Here is an 18,958-nt window from a genome sequence, read left to right on the forward strand (position 1 = left end):
CTCTTTCTCCTTTCCTTCCTCTCTCTTTAAATAAGTAAAAACAATTAAAAAAAAAAAGAAGAAGAAGATGGCCCCCAAACCCTAGTGCAGACCTGTAGCACCCACCTGCCTGCATGCCTGCACTGGACCTGACTGCACTGGATAGGGATGGAGGGGATCCCTCCATCCAGCACCTTCTCACCTGCCCCAGTAATACTGGCCTAACATCTAAGCTGGCTAAGGTGGGACCAAGGACAGACTATGTGTGGGGGTCTGCCTGGGGTGAGATTGGGACTGAAGTGCAAAGAGAGGGGATTGCTCCCCGGTGCCCAGGGCCCAGTGCAGGTCCTAAGTGAAGCAGGGAGGCAAATTGAAGATCTGGGAAAAGAAAGGAGGTCCTGGGGGACCAGCTGGATGCAGCTGGAGGGCCCACATACCCCCAACCACTGTGATGTGTGGCCTGATTTCTTATCTGAGGCCACAAGGCTTACAGACCTCTTACTGCCTTTGGCCACTGGTGGTTGGCTTCACCCTCTGATCAGCTCTCTCTTCCCCAGGCCTCTGATGCCCCTGCTGGACCCAGACTCCGGGCTCCTGGTTCTGGCAGGAAAGGTGAGGGAGAAGATGGAACCACCCACCACCTACCCATGTCCACCCACATCAGGCCCCCAGGGGCTGATGCCTTCACTTGCCAGGCCTGAACCTAACCTTTGACCTAAGCAGACAGCTGGGAGAGTGGGGAGTTCAGGATGTTACCGCCTGCAGAAAGCAGGGTCTAGAACAGGCTGCCCAGCCTCCACCAGTGCCAGGTTGAGTGGCCTCCTGTCAGTGTCCAGGCCTTTGAGTCTCCATCCATAAATGTCAGCTTCATGAGGACAGGCTGAAAATAGAGCAGTGTTAGCACACAGTAGGCACTCTGTAAATACTAAACATGTACTCTGGTGTTTACTGCACACACTCTGATGACAAACAGGTGAAATAAAGTCTACTGAGGGCGCAGCTTGTTCCCTAGCATGCACCAGTGCCCAGTTGCTGTCTGCTATGCTGCTGTAGCACAGGCAAGGAGCGGGAGGGAGAGTTGGTCTGGACCTGGGGCTGCTCCAGACCAGCAGGGTCCAGCCAGTGAAGGTGCTCAGTCTGGGCTCGTTTCAGGGTGGGAGTCAGCTGCACTGCTATGAGGTGGCCCCCCAGCAGTTGGCACTGAGCCCAGGTAAGCTCTTCCTTCCCTCTCCTTCTGTGTTTCATTTTTTTGGGGGGGGATTTTCTCCTGTCCTGTTCTTCCCTTTCCTCCCGTTTCCTCCCCTCGCATCCCCTGACCACCCTGACTCTCCTCCCCTGGTGTCCCCAACAGTGACCCAGTGCCTCCTGGAGAGTGTCCTTCGGGGAGCCGCCCTTGTGCCCCGGAGGGCGCTGGCTGTCATGGGCTGTGAGGTGCTCCGAGTCCTTCAGCTGAGTGACACGGCCATCATGCCCATCAGCTACCATGTACCCCGCAAGGTGAGGGAGGGCCTGGGCGAGGGGCTGGGAAGACCTGGGGGATTCATGCCTTACTAGCCACCTGCCTATCTGTCACCAGGCCGTGGAGTTCTACGAGGACCTGTTCCCTGACACTGCAGGCTGCGTGCCAGCCTCTGAACCTCACAACTGGTGGGCTGGGAGCAACCGGCAGGTAGGGCCAAGGCCTGGCTGGCCACTCTTGATCTCCACTAGCCCCTGGAAGCCCCCCTGACAGCAGCCCCATGCATGGTCCTACAGCCCAGGTGTGCACTAACTCAGCTGCCCTGTGTCCCCCATATCTTCCCACACCTTAACTGCTGCCTCTTCCCACAGGTGCAGAGGGTCAGCCTCAACCCAGCTCAGCAACCCCACCCCAGCTTCACTTCCAGCCTGGTACCCCCTGCAGAGCCCTCCCCTGATGCAACCCAGCCTGCGGAGCCGCCCACAGGCGACAAGGACCCCAGTGTGAGTGGCAGGGCTGCCTGTTTCTCATCACCACAGTGGGAGCCCTGATGGTCTTTTGAACCTTGTCTAGTTGTCAGGCGTAAAAGACAGAAAGAACCTTACAGTGTTCTCTAAATTGATCAAACATTTAGTAGAAAGTGAGACTGTCACATAAAGTCTAGATGTCTGGCTTTTCTTGAAATAATGGCAGATCTTAACCACCCTTGGCCCACCTGCCCACAAATGCTGGGAGCCAGCAGTTGCCATCTGTTGTCCCCACGGTCTGACCATCACTTCACCCCCCACATTACCCCAGCCCCTGTCAACATGGGCAGTCATGCCCCTTCCCCACATCCCAGAGTGGGGCTCCATGCCCCATTCAGTTTCCCACGGCCCAGGAGGAGGGGCCCAGAGTTGCGATCCCAGCATCCTCTCTCTCTGGCCAACACACCCAGGGGCCTGCGACTGACCCGGGTGTTTGCCCCCAGGAGGGCTTCTCCTCTCCTCCCAGCTCTCTGATCTCACCATCCACGCCATCCAGCCTGGGGCCCTCGCTCTCCAGCACCAGTGGCATCGGCACCAGCCCCAGCCAGAGGTCACTGCAGAGCCTTCTGGGTAAGTGGGTGGTAAGGGGGGGAGCTAGCCCTTTCACGTTCAGCCCATCCTCTGTACCCCAGCCCTGTCTCCCCTCCCGATGGGTTCACATGTTCTGTGGTATAAAGTCAGTCTCATCTGGAGGAGGGCAGCCTGGACGTTCCCTGGAGCCCTCGGCTTCCACTGAGATACCTCAAGTTTCATTCCCAGGCATCATTCTGGGCAAGTTGTGTTGACTGGACCAGCAGAGGTCTGGGCCTGGGCATGTGCCCTGTGTGACCCTGCAGTAAGGGGAGCAGACAGCCAGGACACTGGGCTGGCCTGGGGTTCTCCTGTAGGGCAGCACAGGTGGAGGGTGGTCAGGCAGGGCATCCTCACAAGGCTTTGTGTCCCTGCTACCTGCCAGGCCCCAGTTCCAAATTCCGCCATGCTCAGGGCACTGTCCTACACCGAGACAGCCACATCACCAACCTCAAGGGGCTCAACCTCACCACACCTGGTGAGAGTGACGGTTTCTGTGCCAACCATCTGCGTGTGGCCGTGCCCCTGCTCAGCAGCGGTGGGCAGGTGGCTGTGCTTGAGGTAAGGGCCTCATCCTACTGCAGCTTCCCCCAAGTCCCTGCAGGACACCAAAGGCAATGGGTACCTACACCATTTTTTTAAAAGATTTTATTTATTTAAATATTGTATTTATTTTTTTAGATAGAGGGCATGGGAGGGAGAAAGAAAGGGAGGGAAGCATCAATGTGTGGTTGCCTCTCATGTGCCCCCTACTGGGGACCTGGCCCGAAACCCTGGCCTGTGTCATGACTGGGAATCGAACCAGTGACTCTTTGGTTTGCAGGCTAATGCTCAATCCACTGAGCCACACCAGCCAGAGCACCAACCTACATTCTTTGAGCACAAACCTTGTGCTAGGCATCCACCCATCATCCTCTTTAATCCTCCCAGCTGTCCCATGTAGGGGTACCACTCTTATCTCCATATTACAGATGAGAGCATTGAGGCACAGAGAGGTTTAGTGACCAGCAGGATCACAAGCTGTGTAAGTGGTGGAGCTGGGGGTTTGAACCCAGGCCACCTGAGCCCCAAGCTGGAGTTCTTTCCACCACTCTACACTTATCACCCCCTTTACTTTCTGGGGCCTCATGTTTGGCATTTAAGGCTCAGGACATGAGGTGGCTGAGGCAGAGAGCTTGGGCCACCCAGCAGTGGGGCATCAGCTGTGGGGGGCGGGGAGCAGAGGGGCAGACATGCTGCTTGCCTTGCAGCTCTGCAGGTTACTAATGGGACTCGGGGTGGGGGCACCTCCCACAGCTGCAGAAGCCCGGCCGCCTGCCTGACACAGCACTGCCCACGCTTCAGAATGGGACAGCCGTGACCGATCTGGCCTGGGACCCCTTTGACCCCCACCGCCTTGCAGTGGGTAAGGAAGCTGGGCACTGGGCTTGGGGGAAGGTCCTCGAGTCTTGAATGGGAGCAGGGGGAGTCCAGGTGTCTTGTGCCCAGCAGTGATGAGCCCTTGCTCTCTGCAGCTGGGGAAGATGCCAGAATTCGCCTGTGGCGGGTGCCCCCAGATGGCCTGGAGGAGGTGCTCACCATACCAGAGGCTGTGCTCACAGGTCTGGTGGGCCCTGGTAGGGGAGGGGGCAACAGTGGCTCCTGAGGAGCTTACAGCTTCACCCATGCCCCATCCCTAGGCCACACAGAAAAGATCTACTCTCTGCGCTTCCACCCCCTGGCAGCTGACCTGCTGGCCTCCTCTTCCTATGACCTTACCATTCGAATCTGGGACCTTCAGGCTCGAGTCGAGCGGTTGAGGCTGCTAGGCCACCAGGACCAGGTAGGATAGCTTTGGGGGCAAGTGCCCAGCCACAGGGCAAGAGGCCACCTCTCACCTCTCCACCTGTCCCCAGATATTTGGCTTGGCCTGGAGTCCCAATGGGCAGCAGCTGGCCACTGTCTGCAAGGATGGACGCTTGCGGGTCTATGAGCCCCGGAGTAGTCCTGAGCCCCTGCAGGTAAGCAAGATGGGCGAGATGTGCTCGGAGCAGTCTTCTGGCCCGGTCAGAGGCCTGGCTGGACCTCAAGTGCTGTATTCCAACAGGAAGGCCCAGGGCCAGAGGGGAGCCGTGGAGCCCGCATTGTCTGGGTGTGTGATGGTCACTGTCTGCTGGTATCTGGCTTTGACAGGTGAGGACCCAGGAACCACCATCCCAGACTTTGGGAGCCACTTGTGTCCCCCTTCCCCAGATACATATATACCTGTTAGGCATGCAGAAGCTGTTTTCACCCTTCACGTATTGGATGGATGGATGGATGGGAGGGAGGGAGTCAACTGAGGGCCCAGAGTCATGAAAGCTGGGCCTACTGCAAGGACCCCATGCCTGGTGGGGACTGGGTGTCGTGCATGAAACACAAAAGCAAGCCTGCTGGAGAGGGCCAAGGACTGAGCATTTGTCACTTTGGAGGAAGGATCAGAGATAGCCTTGTAAGGGGAGGTTTCATATGAACTGGGTCACAAAGGGGCCAGTAACCAGAGGATATCAATTGTGGGTGGACAGGCCAGGAAGCTAACCAGTCTGGCCAGAACAGAGGGCAGAAAACAGACCCTAGGGAGAAAAGTCCAGATTCAATGGGCCACAGAGGCCACAGAACAGGTGCCAGGGCCAGGACCGGGCTGCCAAGGGTTGGAGGATGTCAGAGAGGGACAGTAGTTAGGGAGAAGTTGAGGCAGGACAGCAGATGAGGACACTTGCATTAGGCCAGGCTAGAAGTTCTGAGGGCTACATCATGAAAGAAGATGGGCAGAGGCCTCTCCTCTGGCCCTGAGGCCTTCAGGCCCTTAACTTGACAAGATAGGGGCTCTTGCTGGAGCCCTTGCCCTGCCCCACACCCCTCCAGCAATATGGACCTGTTTCTGCACACCCCTTCCCCCCTCCGCAGCCAAAGCGAGCGCCAGCTACTCTTGTACTCAGCCAAGGCCCTAGCTGCTGGCCCTTTGGCAGTGCTGGGGCTGGACGTGGCTCCTTCCACCCTGTTGCCCAGCTATGACCCGGATACTAGACTGGTGCTACTCACAGGCAAGGTAGGCTGGGGTGCACAAGTGGGTGTGGTGGGCAAGTGAGACAAGGTCGGGTGAAGGCAGCTTTAGCTGGCCACCTCTCTCCCACTTACCCACCCTGCCAGGGTGACACCCGCGTGTTCCTTTACGAGCTGCTCCCTGAGGCTCCTTTCTTCCTGGAGTGCAACAGCTTCACTTCCCCTGACCCCCACAAGGTGAGCCATCAAGTCCTGTCCCCCTCATCCTCCTTCCCTGGGTAGCACTACATGGCTCCCTCGCCCTCTCGTGGCCATCCAGGGAAGTACAGGGGTATGTGGGGTGTGCTCAGCAGCTCCCATAAACTCAACCCTTACTAAAAGTTGAACTATATAAAGTTAAGTTATATGAACCTGCAAATAAATTGTATTTAAAGTGAAGGCCATAAATACTCAGTTTGTCATTTTCTAATTATTTTACCTGATTTTATTTTGTCCCATTGAGGTTATTTACATCTGTCAGATCTGTCCAATGGAAAATACTATTGGGGTGGCCAAAAATCCATTTAGTTTGTTCCATAAAATAAAAGACACATTTTTCATTTTCACCAATAGCTTTATTGACTTGGATATTTTGAGTATGTCAGCCATCTCCCACTATTGGCTTCTAGTGGGTAGACGCCGGGGGTGCTACAAACATCTTCCAATGCATAAGACAGCCTCATAGCAAAGAATTTTTTTTTTTTTGCCAAAATGTCAATAATACCAAGAAACTTCACAAACCACTTTTGACATGGTCATCAGTTTCTCCATACTCTGCACAAATCTTTTTCTGCACTTCAGTTGTGTTTTCACCTTTCTTAAAATAATAAAGCATAAAATGCCAAAAATGTTGCATATTTTCTTCCATCTTCAATATTAACATGACTACACAAAAAATCCACCAATTTTGATAAGTATTTTTTAACATACACTGATATAACAGCTCTCACAATACAGTCTAACAAAATTGTTTTGAATGAAGTTAAAGACAGCTGAGTGCTGCTAGAGCCACCTTACATAAAAAATTAAACAAACTTTTTGGCCATCCCAGTAAACAGGGGCATGCTACCGCATATTCCTGCCCACATCTCTGTGCAACAAGTCAGTGACATCAGCCATGGCAGTAGTTTTCAAACTGCAGCAGTAGGGAAATACTGCAAATCAAGGTGTTTTTCCTCCAGAGAGCCAGTTGTTAAACATGTGCCAGTACGCCACTGTCCGGGGATGGGCTCTGGTCCTGGGGGTCCCAAGTGAGGGGTGCTGGCACCCTGGGGGTCCAGGTGCCCAGCTGTGAGGTCTGGGCTCTGCCCCAGCATGGCTCCCCTACCCCCTCAGGGCTTCGTCCTCCTGCCCAAGACAGAGTGTGATGTGCGTGAAGTAGAGTTTGCCCGATGCCTGCGGCTTCGCCAGACCTCCCTGGAGCCTGTTGCCTTCCGGTTGCCCCGAGTCAGGGTGAGAATGGGGGCCCAGCCTCTCTCAGGGACTTTGAAGCCTGACTGCCCTAAGACTACCCTCTCACTGTTTTGGGGGTACCTGTTCCCTTACTTCTCTGAGATTCTGAAACTCATGGAAATTCCAGACTGGGGTTCAGGTCTTACCATGCCCCCCTCCTACCTCTTGCCAGCGTGCCCTGGGGCTCTGGTCATTGCCTCAGAGCAGCCCCTTCCTCCCTCCCTGCAGAAAGAGTTCTTCCAGGATGATGTGTTCCCAGACACAGCTGTGAGCTGGGAGCCGGCGCTCAATGCCAAAGCCTGGCTGGGAGGTGCTAACAGACAGCCCCAGCTTCTCAGCCTGCAGCCCCCTGGCATGACCCCAGGTAGGAAGAGGGACTGTAGTGGGTAGAAAGCAGGAAGCGGGTGGGGACTCAAGAAAGGGTCAGAAGACAGATCCTCTGTCCCTGCTGGTGTGCAGAAACTTCTGGGGCTCCTAAGAATGGGGTGGCTGCATCTACAGGCTCACTCTCTAAGCCACTGGAGGATAGAGTTCAGGGTTTGTGTTGTCATCACAAGTCCCCACTCCAAATACACTCACTCACTCACGCACACATGCAGCCTGGGTGTTCAGGGCAGGCCTTGTGAAAAGAGGGTTGAGTAGCTATTAATGCCACCTCTGGGAGTCTCTGCCACAGAATCCCCTAGGTGGCTGGGTCCAAAGGCTGGGCAAAGAGCCCCCACCAAAGGGACTTTTATGCCTGATGCGTGTCCTTGCTCCACCGCAGTGAGCCAGGCCCCCCGTGAAGCCCCTGCCCGGAGGGCTCCATCCTCAGCACTCTACCTGGAAGAGAAGTCAGACCAGCAAAAGAAGGAAGAGGTAGGCATGGGACACGGCTGGCCATGAGGAGGGCACAGGGTCCCCTCAGTTGCTCTTCAGTTCTCTAGCCCAACCCAGACTGGGACAGGAGCCAGTGTCATACCCCTCTCAGTTGAAGAGCTTGCTAGGGAGACCTTCCAGTGTGCTGAAGTTGACTGCTGCCCCCCATGAGACATGGAACTTGGGAAGTCAGGGCAGAGAAAGGCCCTGTCTTGGCCTGTCCCAACCTAACCAGAACAAGAGGTTTTGGACCCAAGTGCGTTTGGGACCCTGGTACACACTTGAGCCTCTGAGGCAAAGTTCAGGGATAGCTGCCTTGTGACTCCAGTGCTGTGTGTCACAATCTGTCTGCCTCTGACTCCCCAGCTCTGTAGAGCTGTCTTTTTCAATGGAAACTGTCCACTTTAATGAAAATGGCTCTTTCACAACCTTGATGAGGTTTAAAGTGGGATCTGACATTCCTGGGGTCAAAGTCCTATTCCCTTCCTCTTCTGTCTACTCTCCCAGCTGCTGAATGCCATGGTGGCAAAGCTGGGGAATCGGGAGGACCCACTCCCCCAGGACTCCTTCGAAGGTGTGGACGAGGACGAGTGGGTGAGTGAATGAGTGGGCCTGGCATCCCATCCCTCCCCTGCTCACCCCTGCAGCATGTGCCACCTCCCTTACCCACGCCCTCTCAACTCCCTCTCACTTCTTGGTTTATCTTCCCAGGACTAGTCTGCCCACTAAGCCACCTCTGGTCTCACCTGCCGTTGCCACCTTCTAGAACCACCTAGTGCCCCTGCACACCTCATATCTTACCCTCAAACTGGAAGGCACGTCTTGGCTCTGGCAAAACTCATCCCAGAAGCCCTGGCTTTCCTTGGGCCTTGGGCACATCCATGTCCTCTGGGTCCTGCTAAAACACCCATGGATTATCTGCACCTCTGCTTTCTCTGGTACTGCCCACTTCTCCTCAGCTGCCTGCTAGCATGTGGATCCAGAAGCATGGGGGTGGGATGAGGCGGGCGGCCAGTAGCATGTCCCTGGGCAGGCCCTGGGCTCCCTGTCTCCCTACTCTGACCTGAGCTGCCTTCACCTAGCACCTTCAGTTATTACATGCCACCTCATCTTGCCTGCTATCCCACTCTGGCCAAAGGCCTTGGGGGCTGGCCCCCTGCCAGGCCATTTGGAGTAGCATCAGTGTCAGAGGTCTGGGAACAGTCACCCTGTTCCCCAGGCTTGAAGCAGGAGAAGGCGGCATCATAGGCTGGTGGCCTGATTAAGGGGGTATGAGCCCTACAGGGGCTGGCCTGCATATGCCTGGAATATTTTCAACAATTAAACTTTTCTATGCTGGCCACCTCTTGTGCTGCTGTGGTCTCTAGGCTCGCTGGGAAGGGAAGGGGACAGGAGTCTATACTGAGGGTTCCCCCTGATCCTAGGCTCATTTTGCTTCCAAGGCCATCTCAGCTACATCCTCCTCAGAGTTCATTCATTCATCTAACACAGAGGCATTCAGCAGTGCTTTGGATTGTAGATACTGTAAAATAGATGGGGTTGACATGAGCTTCTCAAGGTACTTATTATAGTCGTATTATGCAGGGGAGCCAGACTGTGCAACTAAGCAAATAGAACTGTAAAGAAGATAACTTAGCCCTGGCTGGTGTAGCTCAGTGGATTGAGAGCGGGCCTGTGAATCAGAGGGTCGTCGCCAGTTGGATCCCCAGTCAGGGCACATGCCTGGGTTGTGGGCCAGGTCCCCGGTAGATTGTGTTTGAGAGGCAACCACACATTGATGTTTTTCTCCCTCTCTTTCTCCTTCCCTTCCCCTCTCTCTAAAAATAAATAAATGAAAACTTTAAAAAAGAAGATAAGTTATGTGGAAGGGAACAACTGGGATGCAGGGGGAATGAGGTGTTCATGGCCTGAGAAGGTGACATTTAAGCTGGGAGCTAAGACCTAAAAGCCGAGAAGCCACAGAGAGAGCTGTGAGAATGTTTCATACAAAGGGGAGAGTGTCCTGGGTGCTGAGGGAAGAAAGAATTTGGAGAGTTGGAGGAAGGGAAAGAAGGACCGTGGTCCTTAATAGCACAAAACAACCTAACTTTCATTCATTCAGCAAACATTCGGTAGTTGCCTTTCATGTATCAGCCACTCTTCAGGTGCAGAGCTCCAAAAGTGAAGAAAAGAGATAAAAAGTATCTACTAGGAATCCACATTCTAGTGGGAGGAAAGAGATTATAGACAATAAACATAAAAATAAATAAATGATATATGGTAGAAGATGATAACAGCTTTGGAGAAAAAGGGGATTAAGAATGGAGGTTTGGCCCTGGCTGGGTAGCTCAGTTGATCAGAGCATTGTCCCAATACTCCAAGGTTCTGGGTTCTCTCCATGATCAGGGCACATACAAGAATCAACCAATGAATGCATAAATAAGTGGAACAACAAATCAATTTTTCCCTTTCTCTCTAAAATCAATACATAAAAGTTTTTTAAAGAATGGAGGTTTAAGCCAGACACAAAAGGCCACATATATTATTCCATTTACATGAAACTTCCAAAACAGACAAATCCATAGAGACAGAATGGATTCTTGGTCACAAGGTCATGAGGGGAAAATGGGAGGTGACTACTAATGGGTAGCGAGTTTTTCTTTGGTGGGGTGGTGGTAAAAATATTCTGGAGCTAGTAACTCTGTGAATATACTAAAAAGTGAAACTGGAAAAGTCAGCATTTTATGCTGCCTGTCACAACCAGAACCAGTAAGTAGAGGCAAGGATTGGATCTTTAAGGGTGCTTTATTCAGATGCCAGTGATCTGAGAAGATGGTTGGTTATGTACCCTAAAAACTGGCTTAAAATCTCATCCCAAGCCAACCTTTTTATAGGGAGAAGGGAAGGGTTTGTAAGGGGTTTGGGAAAAGTTAATCAGGTAAGAGTTGCAGTCCAGAGGTGATTTTCCAGCATTTATCTCCTCATCAACATTTTTTTATCTGCTTCAAGGATGTTCCCTCCTCAGAACTCAATGGCTCAAATACTGGGGCACAAAGGTTGACTTGCTTGTCGACCTCCTGGAGTCACTCAGGCCATGCATACCAGTTCCTGGAATAATAGCTTTCCATATGCATTACTCACTTAAGCCTATTGACTATAACTGAAGCTAAAATATTTAACTCGAGTTCTCCTATCAAAGCACTGAATTGTACACTTAAAAAGGGTGAATCGTACGGTGTGTGAATTATATCTCAATAAATCCATTATTTAAAACATTGGGAAGATGGGGGAGGAGAGTATAGGGGGACTAAATGGTAATAGAAAAAATATAATAAATACATTAATAAAAAAAAAGTTGACAGGGGCCAGGGTGGCCCTCATTGAGAAGGGGACGTTTGAGCAAAGACTTGAAAGAAGAGGGAATGAGCTCTCCTTCGTAGAAAGTAGGAACCTGGAACGAAGCCTATTTTGAAGTTTTTCTCAAATATTTGTGAGAATTTATCATCACACTTCTGTTCGTGAGGTGTTATGTTTATTGCATATATTTTAGTTCTACACATTTGGCAAAATCAAGGGAAGAAATTGCCCCACACATGACCGATTTATTCAGCGTCACCTGGTGCACCAGGTTAAGCACGAGGGCCAGCGTGGTTACTGCACCAGCAAGTCACACAACCCCCGTTATCTTCGGAGTCCGAGTCGGAGAAAAGACTCACCCCTAACTCCGCCCACGTTTTACGCGTAACCAACGACACTCCGCTCCTACGGGTCGGGGCTACGCGCATGCCCAGCGTGGCGTCACGCAAGCGCTCTCTGCAGCTTCCCTTGACCTTTGACCCGCCGGCCGCCCTTGAGCCCGGGCCCGGGGCCTTGGGAGCCGGAGCTGGAGCCGGTTCCCCTGAGGTAGAGCGGTCGCTATGGTGAGGCCTGAATCTGGGGCAGCCCGGGGAAGGGGAAGCCATCTCGGGCCCGGGGTGGGGGCGGCGAGTTCCAGCTGGGCTGCAGGCGCCGCGTTCCCCTTACGTGCCTGGCGGGGAGCGGGGTCGAGGGCGTACCTAGGCGGGCGCTGGCGGCCTCGGAACCGGGGAGAGCCGACAGGCTGGAAGGCAGGGCGGGCCTGGCTGGCAGGGAAATGACCAGCAGATGTGATCGCCATGTGTGCCGGCCCATGTGTGAGCGGCCCGAGGTCGAGTGTAACTCGGCACACGAGCCCCTGCTGTGTCCCGGAGCTAGTTGATGGTGTCTCCCTATTGCCCTCATTTGAAAGCTGGGAAAACGGGCTCCGAGGCTTTTCCCAGTAGAGAGGCAGAACTGGCTGGCAGGTCCTGCGACACTGAAAACTGAGCATTTCTGCGGTACCACTGATACCTAGAGCCAGTCCACAGACCTGGGCCACACTGGCGGTGTCATGTCACTTGGGGTCCCTTTAAAAATGCAGTGTCCTTAGCTCTACCCCCAGAGGTTCTGTGTATGTAAGTTCCCCAAAGGATTGCTTCAGGGTTTGAGAAGCCACTTCTTAACTGACAGTGATAAAGATAACGTAAGAGCTTAAGCTCTATGTAGACTTTTATTTAATTCTTACAAAGTCAGTGCTCTCACTGTCCCCATTAAAGTCACAAGTGTCAGAGACATCTGGAATCCAGCTCCTGTATCTTGAGACTCCACGTTTCCCACCACATTATTTTTGCCTTGTAGTAGCCACTGCCATTTGTTGAGGTCCTATGATGAGCCCTCATTGACTGGGTCCTTCACACCCACTCCCACATGTAAGGTTGAGTAAAATGTGGCACTGGAGGAGTTTGTATCCCATAGGAGAAGGCAGGTCAGTCCGTAAATTAAAACAGTATATTGCTAGGAAAAGACTGAGTGCCATGGAAAGGTAGAAATAGGAGGAGTCTGGGAAGGTTTCCCTGGGGGATGGGAGTGACATGACTAAGTCTTGAAGGCTGTTGGGTTTTGACAGTATCAGAATAGAAGGGAGGATATTCAAGGCTAAGGGGTATGGAGTTCTTTTGGGGGGGGGGGGGGTTGATGAAAATGTTCTGGAAGTAGTGGTGACAGTTGAACAGCCCTGTGAATACACTTAAAAAGGACTGAATTATGCACTTTTGAATAGTGACTTATATGGCATGTGAATTCAGAGCTGCAGAGATATCAGACAAAGAAGTAGGGAAGCCCTGGCTGGTGTGGCTCAGCAGATTGAGTACCAGCCTGTGAACCAAAAGGTCACTGGTTTGACTCCCAGTCAAGGAAATGCCTGAGTCGCAGGCCAGGTCTCCAGTTTGAGGGTGTTTGAGAGGCAACAGATTGATGTTTCTCTCACACATAGATGTTTCTGTGTTTCTCACCCTCTCTTTCTCCCTCCCTTCCCCTCTCTCTGAAAGTAAATAAGTAAAATCTTTAAAAAAAAAGTCGGAAGCTGATCTAGGAGTAGACAGATGGTGGAGAGAGGTGATGGGAGAAGAAACGAGACAAGCCATTTGTAGCTGGACAGGGCTAGGGAGTGGACTGAGTTTTCAGGCTGTGGTGGTGGAGAGTTGTGTGTATTGTGGGCAGATGGCTAGAACTCTGCTTCAGAAGAGGGAGTGGGAGGCATTTGGGAGTGCTGTCTGGGTGCTTAGATATTGTGAGACTTCAGTTTGGCCACAGCAGAGCTGATGGTGACTTGGTTAAGTAAGTGTCACATTCATTCAAATATGAATCAGGCACCTGCTGTGTCAGCCAAAGGCTGGGCCTGCACATGCCATGACAGATACAATTGTGGTCCTGACCTCTTTCCTGCCTAGTTTTGATACCAGCAGCTGTTTGCAGGGGTCCGGCTTGAACGAAGCCCCGTATGTATCTCCATGCACCCATGAGAGAAGGGGGTGAATCTCAGTGGCTGTCTATGCCCACCAGCCTGAGGGCCAGGAACTGTGCCTTAAGGGAAGCATTGCACATCGGTTTGTCTGAAAGCCGGGCTCCCTTCTTGATGCAATTAATGTTGGATGAACCACATTCCTGAGTGCTCCCCAACCTCCACACTACTGCCCTCCTTTGAACCAGCGAGGGGCTGTGGCCCTGCATTAGGCCACAGTACTCCCCGCATGAGAAAGTATGTGTGCTGTCCACAGTGGGTCCCAGGCCCGGAGTTCTGTGGCTCTGACCTCTGCTTCTTAACTGTTATTTTGGCCTGAAGTTGGATGCTGTGCCAGCCAGCTGCTCTGGCGGAGGGTCTTTAGGCCCAAGTGTCACTCTGGACCATGGGATGTTTTAAAGCTTTCTGGGAGAGGTCTCAGCCAGTGGCTGTCTTCATCATCTGTGGTGGATACAGCTGGCAGCGCACTGCTCCCCATGAATCCTCAGTGCTGAGCATAGTTGATGCCCAGCTGGTGCTCAGCGAGTGTCTGGGTACTGAAATGGTGGGTGAGAGGCTTGGCTACACCATTCAACACCAAATAGGATCTGGTTGGGAAGCAAAGGCAGCTGTTGGCTGCTCTGGACCTGCCACTGTCTGTCCTCTTGGTCTTAAGTGCATTGCCTCCTGAGGGCCTTACAGCTCTCCTGTGAGCAGGATATTGTTCTCCCCACTTTGCAGATCCGAGCACTGAAATTCAGAGGGGTTGAGTAATTTGCCCAGGGCTATACAGCTAACCAGAAGCAAAGCTGGGATTCCAGGTTCTGTCAGCCCAATTCGAAGGCAGCATTCTCACTTTTCTTCTACTCTGCTTCTGAGACCCCTGGGAATGTGGCCCGGCTCTTCGCAGCCACCTCCCCTCCATAATCAGAGAATCTATCAAATGAGCTGCTTTTTTGGGAGAATCTTTGTTACTCCATAGTAACTGGTCACTGTCAAGTTTTGTGAAACAAAGAATAGTAATAAATGAAAACCAACATTTATTGAGCACCTACAGTGTCATCAGACTCTGAGCCAGGCACTTTACAAACATTACCCCATTTCATCCTTAGGGCAGCCCCATTGTTGGTTAGGGAGAAACCCAAGGCTCAGGGAGGTTGAGAACTTGTCCAGGGCTCACAGCTGGGATTTGCATGCAGGTGGTACAAAGCTTGCCTGTGTAACTGCTACACCATACTGCCTCCCCTGGGAGATGGCTCTCACAGGAACCTTGGTAGCCTCAATTGGCAGCTCCCTTGGCCAGGGTGGCCTCTGAAACTTTGCAGGCCAGCCCGGCCTTCCCTGCAGCCATAAAGCTCTGGCAACAGGAACCATGGGCCCACCATGCCACTTGGTTTGAAGCTTGCAGGGGATAGTTGGGGGAGATGCCCAGTTACAGCCTCGTTCTTAACGTTCATTATTTAGCAACAGTTACCATGCTGGGCAGAGAGGTAAACCAGTAAATACAAGGTGGTACGATGGGGTTGCACTAAGGCATGTGGCAGCAGAAGAGGGTATGTTCTGAGGGTTGGTGTGCCAGGCCAAGGGAACCCGCTGGAGTCACCTAGTGGCCTGTAAGCCTCTGTCACTCACACAGGACCTGCAGTTTATCCCAAAGCCTCCTGTCCCATTTGAGAGTGGCTTTAGGCAGGGTTGGGGCGGTCAGGTGAGGCTTCCCAGTCAGCAGTGTGTCCATGATCTGTCTTCACACCTGCAAGACAGCCCTGTCCTTTTCTCTGAGCTTTGGTTTCTGGTGTGAAATACTGGACTTATGAAATTGAAATTTCTACACTTGTGAAGTCAAAACCCACTTCCATTTATTACAGAAATTCCCGACAATAGCCCAGAATCATGTCCTGCTCCATCCACTAGGGAAGGGCAGGTTTGTTGGAGGCCAGACAAAGCCAGTTCTCAGTGTGGATTCCACTGGAATCTGGTGAGACCCTGTTTGGCCTCAGGGTTGGGTCCTTGCTCCTTGTTAGGTCGTTTTGTCGCCCTCCCTGCACACCCCAGCACCCTGTGTGAAGTGGGCAGCCTGGGGATGCCATGACTTACAGCGCTGGCTTTGGGATCCCTGCCCACCTTCCTGAGTGCTAGCTGGGTGTCCCTGGGCTGGTCACTAAACACTTCTGTGCCTCAGTGTCTTTTTCTTTCTCGTTTTTACTTTTTTGATTGTGTTGTTTTTTATGCCTCAGTATATTGAGCTGTTGGGATTAAATAGAATGTTTTTGGCATAGTGCCTGGCATCCTGGCTCAGTTGATACTTGTTGACTGATAGGAAATCTAATGACAGAAAAATACAAAGAACAAGGGAAACCACTTGGACATGCCCTGTGCGTCCTCTATGCATCCGAGTTTGTACCGTCTCATTCACATGGTCATTTTCACATGTGCTGGCTGTACCTGATCTCCCTTCACAGTGAGATCTGCACATTGGCCCATCTCAGCCTCCTTCCTGGTCTCCCACTGCAAGTTCCCTAGGCAGGTCCTGGCTGCCGCCCAGACATTTCTTGTGCTTTCTCCCAGTCTTGGCTCCCTCTGGTCCCTCTGCCTAGCGAACCCCAGTGTTCCTGTCATAATTCTACCTGCCCTTCAAAACCCATCCCAATAGAAATGCCACTGTCTTCCATTGCCTCTCCATGCCTCTGGTCACACACACTTAATGAGACTTCCTGCTTGCCTCTCTGGTGCATGGAACCACGTGGTCTTGGGGTAGGAGACTGCTGTGTGGCACTGCCATGCATGGACGATTTCTCCGTGAGGCCTGGTGGGTGTGGGGGCTCAAGGGAGGGGGCCGGTGGATTGTCTGAGCGCTGCCTCTCAGGGAGTGGGCAAATGCAAGAGCCAGTGGTGGAACATGTCCTGCTCTTCCTCACCGCCTGGTCCTTGATGTGTTTATGGAAGTGCCTGCCTTGTGGGCGTTTCGCTGTTGTGTTGAATGGAGTGCATTGAATAGTGTTGGGGGAATTAGAGTGGCTCTGACTCTCCTCACCAGTGGAAAGAAGGTTGGACCAGCTGATCTCAGAAGCACATAAAGCGCCCTCCTTGGCTCTGATGGCAAACTGAGTGAGTAGCAGTCTGGGACTGGCCCCTGGTCCTGGCTCCAGGCCACAGTATTATTCCTGAAGCCAGTGGCTTCTGTGTCCTGCAGCCATTAGCCTTGGCTCCTGTCTGCCTCTGGGGACTCATTCAGGTTTACCCACTACCTGCTGTCTCAGGAGCAGCTGAAGCCACCCACAGAAGCTGTTCATTAGAGCTACTCTCTGCTTTATTATCTCAACTCTCCAGAGGCCTTACCACTCTGCAGCCCTTTCTAGGTACCATCTCTAGGGGCTGCCGCCTGCTAACCAGATGCCTGTTTTGCCCACAGGCCAAGTACCTGGCCCAGATCATTGTGATGGGGGCACAGGTGGTGGGCAGGGCCTTTGCCCGGGCCCTGCGGCAGGAGTTTGCAGGTAAGCTTCGCCCGCCTGTTTCCCCTTGGGGTGGGAGCTCCCATAGCTACGGGCCCAGGGCCCACCCTGGTTGTGAATGTAGGAACTGTCTGTGGGCTGGGGTTCTGACAGCTTGGGTGGCCTGAGGCACTTCCCATGGTGTGGGGGCAGTGCTGGACTTGGGAACATTCCCGTAGAAGAGAGTCCTGGTTGACATGAGCATCCAGGAAGGAGCTGGCTGCTTTTAAGGCAGAGTCCAGTAATTACAGCACAGACTAATTGGCTTGCAAAGCCTAAAATACTTACTCTCTGACTCTAAGAAAAAGTGTACTGACTTCTGAATCTAGGGTCACTGAAAGGGGAGTGATCACCAAAGGCAGCCTGCTTTGGTGGCCCAGGCAACTGAAGGCCAGCTATTGCTGCCTTCCTCTACCCACAACTTTGCTTCCCTTAGTAGCCTGAAGATCCCCAACTTTCTGTGTGCCTGGATGAGGGGGCAGTGGAGAAAAGAGGGACAGGGTAATATTGTGGTCTGGGCTGTGGACTAAGCTCCAGGTTTGGTGATCAGACCCTGCCCACCAGTGTAGCAAATCTGTCCTCACTTCACTATTCCCCCATCCCCTTCCCCCAAAACAAACCATTCCTGGAGAAATACCCTCTGGCCATTTTTGCTTTGTCTCTTCTCCCATGCCACCTGGTAGGGGTGAGCCACCCACATGGAAGGCCAGGGGAGCTCTGGGCTGCTGGGGGCTGAGCACTAACCTGCACATTCACACAGCCAGCCGGGCCGCAGCTGATGCCCGGGGACGTGCCGGACACCAGTCTGCAGCTGCCTCTAACCTCTCTGGCCTCAGCCTCCAGGAGGCACAGCAGATCCTCAATGTCTCCAAGCTGAACCCCAAGGATATCCAGAAGGTGAGACTACTGGGCTAGCTCTGAGAGAAGCAGACCAGAAGTAGGGGGGCAGGTCAGCAGTATAGGGAAGAGTAAAGGAGGCCTAGCAGGAAGAGGTGGGGTAGATAGAGGCTTTGGCTGCAGCCAGCTGGGACTCCAGCTTGTGGGAGCCAATGTCCCTTGTTAGTTTATAGGTGCAAGACAGGCAGGAGCATAGGCATAGAGCTGTTGGTAATAGCAGCCAAACCCCTTTCTCTGTGGGTATCTGTCCACCTCTCTGCCCCTTAGAGGTTGCAGCAACTTCCTGTGTAGAGTTCCAGGCACACAGGGTGGAGGGGTCGAGCCCTTTTGTTTTCCTTCTTTGTCATCCTAGCTTCCCCTGCCTCTGTAACTCAGAGACTGCACACCTCTCATCATCTCCCCTCCTCTGCAGAATTATGAACACCTATTCAAGGTGAATGATAAATCTGTGGGCGGCTCCTTCTACCTGCAGTCAAAGGTGAGTGGTTTTTGCTGCTGGGAGGATAGTAAGCCATGTTCCTGGCACTTCAGGTCTCGGTAGGTAGAAAGGTATGTGGGCCTTTCCCTGGTGCCCAACCTCAGGGAGGGCCTCTAAACTCACTCCTCCTGGCTGCCTCAGGTGTCAGGCTCTGTCAGCCTAAAAAGCAGACCTCCCAACAGCCATGGCTTTGAGAGAAGAGGACTGCTGGCTGGTGGGTTGCTAGAAGCCACTCATCCCAGGTGACAGCCCACAGGTGTCCTGGGCTGTTTGCCTTGGGGGAGCCCCAGGCCACCTTTTCTCGCCCTGGCACTGGACCTGCCTGGTCTAGGATGCACAGTTGGAACTGGACTGTCTTTTGCAGGCCACCCT

At 52.9% G+C, this 18,958-nt stretch overlaps 1 protein-coding gene across 7 annotated transcripts in view; it reads left to right on the plus strand.

Moving 5' to 3' along the window:
* Nucleotides 1-18,958, plus strand: part of LOC114505596 (mitochondrial import inner membrane translocase subunit TIM16) — a 65,581-nt gene that overhangs the window by 46,427 nt on the left and 196 nt on the right. Inside the window, exons 10-30 of one of the 7 annotated variants that reach the window (XR_004902081.1) lie at nt 537-591; nt 1,132-1,189; nt 1,331-1,476; nt 1,556-1,648; nt 1,810-1,941; nt 2,409-2,535; nt 2,921-3,096; nt 3,832-3,940; nt 4,050-4,136; nt 4,215-4,357; nt 4,431-4,535; nt 4,622-4,707; nt 5,461-5,602; nt 5,704-5,793; nt 6,931-7,047; nt 7,276-7,411; nt 7,814-7,905; nt 8,413-8,499; nt 17,130-17,214; nt 17,972-18,108; nt 18,461-18,586. Coding sequence is in view for 4 of the 7 variants with exons in the window: in XM_036021007.1 (XP_035876900.1) it covers nt 537-591; nt 1,132-1,189; nt 1,331-1,476; nt 1,556-1,648; nt 1,810-1,941; nt 2,409-2,535; nt 2,921-3,096; nt 3,832-3,940; nt 4,050-4,136; nt 4,215-4,357; nt 4,431-4,535; nt 4,622-4,707; nt 5,461-5,602; nt 5,704-5,793; nt 6,931-7,047; nt 7,276-7,411; nt 7,814-7,905; nt 8,413-8,499; nt 17,130-17,214; nt 17,972-18,108; nt 18,521-18,586 (2,269 nt within the window). In the remaining 3 variants the exon portion in view is untranslated. Of the gene's footprint in view, nt 1-536; nt 592-1,131; nt 1,190-1,330; nt 1,477-1,555; nt 1,649-1,809; nt 1,942-2,408; nt 2,536-2,920; nt 3,097-3,831; nt 3,941-4,049; nt 4,137-4,214; nt 4,358-4,430; nt 4,536-4,621; nt 4,708-5,460; nt 5,603-5,703; nt 5,794-6,930; nt 7,048-7,275; nt 7,412-7,813; nt 7,906-8,412; nt 8,500-8,616; nt 9,248-11,667; nt 11,805-17,129; nt 17,215-17,894; nt 18,109-18,460; nt 18,587-18,958 lie in introns of those variants that run through there. The other 6 variants (XM_036021007.1, XR_004902082.1, XR_004902083.1 and 3 more) reach the window with 6 other exon arrangements.

This window comes from Phyllostomus discolor, chromosome 3, assembly GCF_004126475.2.
Source record: "Phyllostomus discolor isolate MPI-MPIP mPhyDis1 chromosome 3, mPhyDis1.pri.v3, whole genome shotgun sequence".
Classification (NCBI taxonomy): Eukaryota; Metazoa; Chordata; class Mammalia; order Chiroptera; family Phyllostomidae; genus Phyllostomus; species Phyllostomus discolor.